The sequence below is a fragment of the Mus caroli genome, chromosome 2, assembly GCF_900094665.2.
Source record: "Mus caroli chromosome 2, CAROLI_EIJ_v1.1, whole genome shotgun sequence".
Lineage (NCBI taxonomy): Eukaryota > Metazoa > Chordata > Mammalia > Rodentia > Muridae > Mus > Mus caroli.
Window position 1 is genome coordinate 165,098,497 of NC_034571.1, and position 4,045 is coordinate 165,102,541.

A 4,045-nucleotide genomic window follows, 5' to 3' on the forward strand; every position below is an offset into this window, starting at 1 on the left:
AGCTTACAGCCACTCCTAATCTCTGCAGTGTTCATCTTGGGATGGCCAGAGAATCCACCACACACCTAGTGAGGTAACACACCCCAGCTAACTCAGCAGGTGCAGACATTATCTAGAAGTCTCATGTCTCAGAGCTGAATTTCCTTCTCATGACCTTTGGCCGTGGGAGTGACACCTCACAGCTGTGGTGTTTTGACAACCAGCAGCCACCAGCACACAAAATGTGCAGCCAGCAACATATGAAGTCCAAGAGGTGTCCCCGCTAGGCCTGCCCTTGACCCCCACCTGACAATTAAGGCAAGAGCCTGCAGTTTGCATCAGCAACAGGCAGGGTCAAAGTTTAGTCAATCAAATGTTGTGTAAGGACTCACTATGGCTGATAGAGGGGCCTGAGGCCTCCCAACATTCATTAACAACCACAAGTTCAATCATTATCTCCCTGGAGTTTATTGTGTTAAGTCAGTTCCAAACCGTGCTGACCATGGCTATGATCCAAAGGCCTGCCCCTTACGTCAGAGGCGAGCCTCCGGGTCCAGCTGAGGGGCAGGGCTGTCCTCCCTTCTGTATAGTATTTAAAGCGAGGAGGGCGGGCTACCAAGCACAGTTGGCCTTCCCTCTGGGAACACACCCTCGGTCAACAGGGGAAATCCGGCAAGGCGCTCTGCGATCTCTGATCCAGACCTTCCAAAAGGAAGAAAGGTAGGCAGGGTCATTCCATTCACCTCTCCAAAAATACAAGCGAGGGGCCCACTCATGTTCTTTACCCTGACAGCCATGGCTCCCTAGCCAGTTGCGACCCATGCAAACTCCACGGAAGGACCGGGAAGGGACCCATGGGTGCTCCATGGTGTTCATGAGTCCTTTTTTCTGTTTCAGGTGGCACCAGGGTCCCTGCCTCTCTCCACACCATTGCAATTATGCCTCCTCAGCTGCATAACGGTCTGGACTTCTCTGCCAAGGTCATCCAGGGCAGCCTCGACAGCCTGCCCCAGGCAGTGAGGAAGTTTGTGGAAAGCAATGCTCAGCTGTGCCAGCCGGAGTATATCCACATCTGCGATGGCTCTGAGGAGGAGTACGGGAAGTTGCTGGCCCACATGCAGGAGGAGGGTGTCATCCGCAAGCTGAAGAAATATGACAACTGGTGAGTCCCCTCAGCCTTAACTCTCTGGCCCACAGCCTCCCTAGCTCTATCTTCTTAGCGTTTGGAGAATGAAGACCTTGCCGTAGCAAACACCTGGGAAGCTTAAGAGACGCCCTGTGAGGTTAGCACAGCCAGCCACTAGATTCTGGATAACTATGCAAAGCGACTCCTTTCCCCAGGGCCAGGTCACAGTCTAGCTAATGTCCACCTGGTCAAGCTCCTGTTGTCCTTGTTTCCCGCAAGGCTTGGAAGGACCTGGCGTGGGCAAGAGAGGTACATCCTCGAGGATACCTTGCTGAAGGAGTCCCTGTGACTTTTTCAGTTGGCTGGCTCTCACTGACCCTCGAGATGTGGCCAGGATCGAAAGCAAGACCGTCATCATCACCCAAGAGCAGAGAGACACAGTGCCCATCCCCAAAACTGGCCTCAGCCAGCTGGGCCGCTGGATGTCGGAAGAGGACTTTGAGAAAGCATTCAACGCCAGGTTCCCAGGGTGCATGAAAGGTGGGTGAGACCAGACCCCAGGCCTGACGGTGTGCTGTGTACAATAGTTCATGTTCCTAATGACGACCTGAGCTGCAAAGGGTGGCCCACGTGTGGAGTGCACTGTCTGGTTCCGTTTCATGGGTGGTGACACACAGGAATATTAAAATGTTCTCTGCAAGTCCTGGTGGCTCAGGCCTGACATCCCAGACACGGAAGCCGAGTCGGGAGCATTCCAAGTTTAGGCCAGCCTGAGCAATTTACACCTGGTCTCAAAAGAAAAACTCAAAAGGTAGCTGTAGCTATGGTTCTGTGGTAGAGTGTTTGCCTAGAATTTCCAAGGCCCTGGGTTCAATCCTTAATATCGAATAGACAAAATAGAAAATACGTAGAATGCTTCCCACCCATGTGGATGTAAAGCCGCCAAACAGGAGGGCTATGAAAAGTTTAATTTCAGCACTTTGCAGTTTCCGACGGCCTCCTAGACCAGAGGCTGGTGGCCAAAAGGCATGATGTGGAAGACACGGCTGTGGGTACCATTAGGAGAAGGAGCCGAGGACGCTCAGTGGGCCTCCGTGGCTTCTTACCTACTTCTGCCCACCCACCTCTGCAGGCCGCACCATGTATGTCATCCCATTCAGCATGGGGCCACTGGGCTCGCCGCTGGCCAAGATTGGTATTGAGCTGACAGACTCGCCCTATGTGGTGGCCAGCATGCGGATCATGACACGGATGGGCATATCTGTGCTGGAGGCCCTAGGTGATGGGGAGTTCATCAAGTGCCTGCACTCTGTGGGGTGCCCTCTCCCCTTAAAAAGTAAGCACATCCTTTTCAGATCGAAGGTGGAGGGAGAAGTTGGGGAAGGGTTCAGCCGGTGGGGTGCTCTCCTGGTGTGCATGAGGCCCTGAGTTTGATCCCAGACACCAAATAAACTGAACATGCTGGGTCAGGCCTACCACCCCAGCACTCAGGAGTCAGGAGAACCAGAAGTTTCAGGTCCTTCTCAGCTCCGTAGCTGTTTTGAGGCCAGCCTGGAGACTTGGGCAGGGATGTGCACCACAAGCTCACTGTGGCTTGCTTGTTTGCAGAGCCTTTGGTCAACAACTGGGCCTGCAACCCCGAGCTGACCCTGATCGCCCACCTCCCGGACCGCAGAGAGATCATCTCCTTTGGAAGCGGATATGGTGGGAACTCTCTACTCGGGAAGAAATGCTTTGCGCTGCGGATTGCCAGCCGTCTGGCTAAGGAGGAAGGGTGGCTGGCAGAGCATATGCTGGTATGTGGTCAGGGAATCCTGGGCGGAAATTTGGAGGGCCTGGGGTGGCATAGGTGAGCCATGTCAAGGTTCCCCAACATCTGAGGACTTGAGGGCAGAGTGGAGCAATACCAAGTCGACTCTAAGTACCCCAGCGTTTGTTTCTTTGAAAGGGGCTCAGACACACTGGGACAGCAGCGACCCTGGGGGATTTTATTCTTTGGTACCCCATTAGTTTATCCTGATGCGTGAGGGATGGATCATGGGGATCTGCTTTTGGGGAGACCCTACGCGCTTTCTCGGACCTTTGCTGCAGGAAGGAACACAGATCTTCCTTTCTTAGACAACAGCACTGAACTCAACCCCCCTCCCCCCACCTTCCTCCCATTTATTCCTCATCATCTTCCTTTTCATTTTCTGCCCCCTCCCTCCCTCCCTCTGCTAGTTTGGAAGACAGTCCCAGGTTTTTGTTGAAGATACACACCCTTCGTCTCTCTCTTTTACCATATGAAGGATGCAGAGTAATGGGTTTTACTGTGAGTTTTCTACATGCATGCCAAGGACCAGAGACACTAAAGCTGATCCCTTCCGTCCCTGCAGATCCTGGGCATAACTAACCCCGAAGGCAAGAAGAAATACCTGGCCGCAGCCTTCCCTAGTGCCTGTGGGAAGACCAACTTGGCCATGATGAACCCCAGCCTGCCCGGATGGAAGGTCGAATGTGTGGGCGATGACATCGCCTGGATGAAGTTTGATGCCCAAGGTGAGTCTTCAGGTTCGGTCGATGACAGTGGTGGCCCCTGGTGAGTGGCTGGCTTCAAACACACTACACCACAGTCTCCTAAACTGCCAGCACTGGGCATTCAGGGTGAGCAAGGCCTTTGCAGTGCTGTCCTGCGGGCCTTCTGTGAGGATCATCTGGATAGAGAGGGGCATGGTAGGCTGTTTGCTTGCATAGATCCATGTTTGCACGATGTGGCTGGGACCACCGAGACAAGTCTGTGGGTAAAGGCACTTGCCACCAAGCTTGATCTGAGTTTGATTCCCAGAAGCCTAAATGGTGGGAAGAGAGAACTGACTCCTGCAAGTTACCCTCCGACCTCCATATGTGTGTCCCAGAACACTCACGCTACACACACACACACACACACACACACACACACAC

General features: G+C 53.5%; 1 protein-coding gene across 1 annotated transcript in view; it reads left to right on the forward strand.

Annotated features, from left to right (window-relative positions):
- The first annotated feature begins 589 nt into the window (after positions 1-589).
- The window catches only part of Pck1 (phosphoenolpyruvate carboxykinase 1), a 6,235-nt gene continuing 2,779 nt past the window's right edge, over positions 590-4,045 (forward strand). The window contains exons 1-6 of the mRNA XM_021149509.2: positions 590-699; positions 877-1,141; positions 1,464-1,645; positions 2,238-2,441; positions 2,714-2,901; positions 3,481-3,643. Of these exons, the coding sequence (XP_021005168.1) occupies positions 918-1,141; positions 1,464-1,645; positions 2,238-2,441; positions 2,714-2,901; positions 3,481-3,643 (961 nt within the window). The 5' untranslated portion in view covers positions 590-699; positions 877-917. The remainder of the gene's footprint in view (positions 700-876; positions 1,142-1,463; positions 1,646-2,237; positions 2,442-2,713; positions 2,902-3,480; positions 3,644-4,045) is intronic.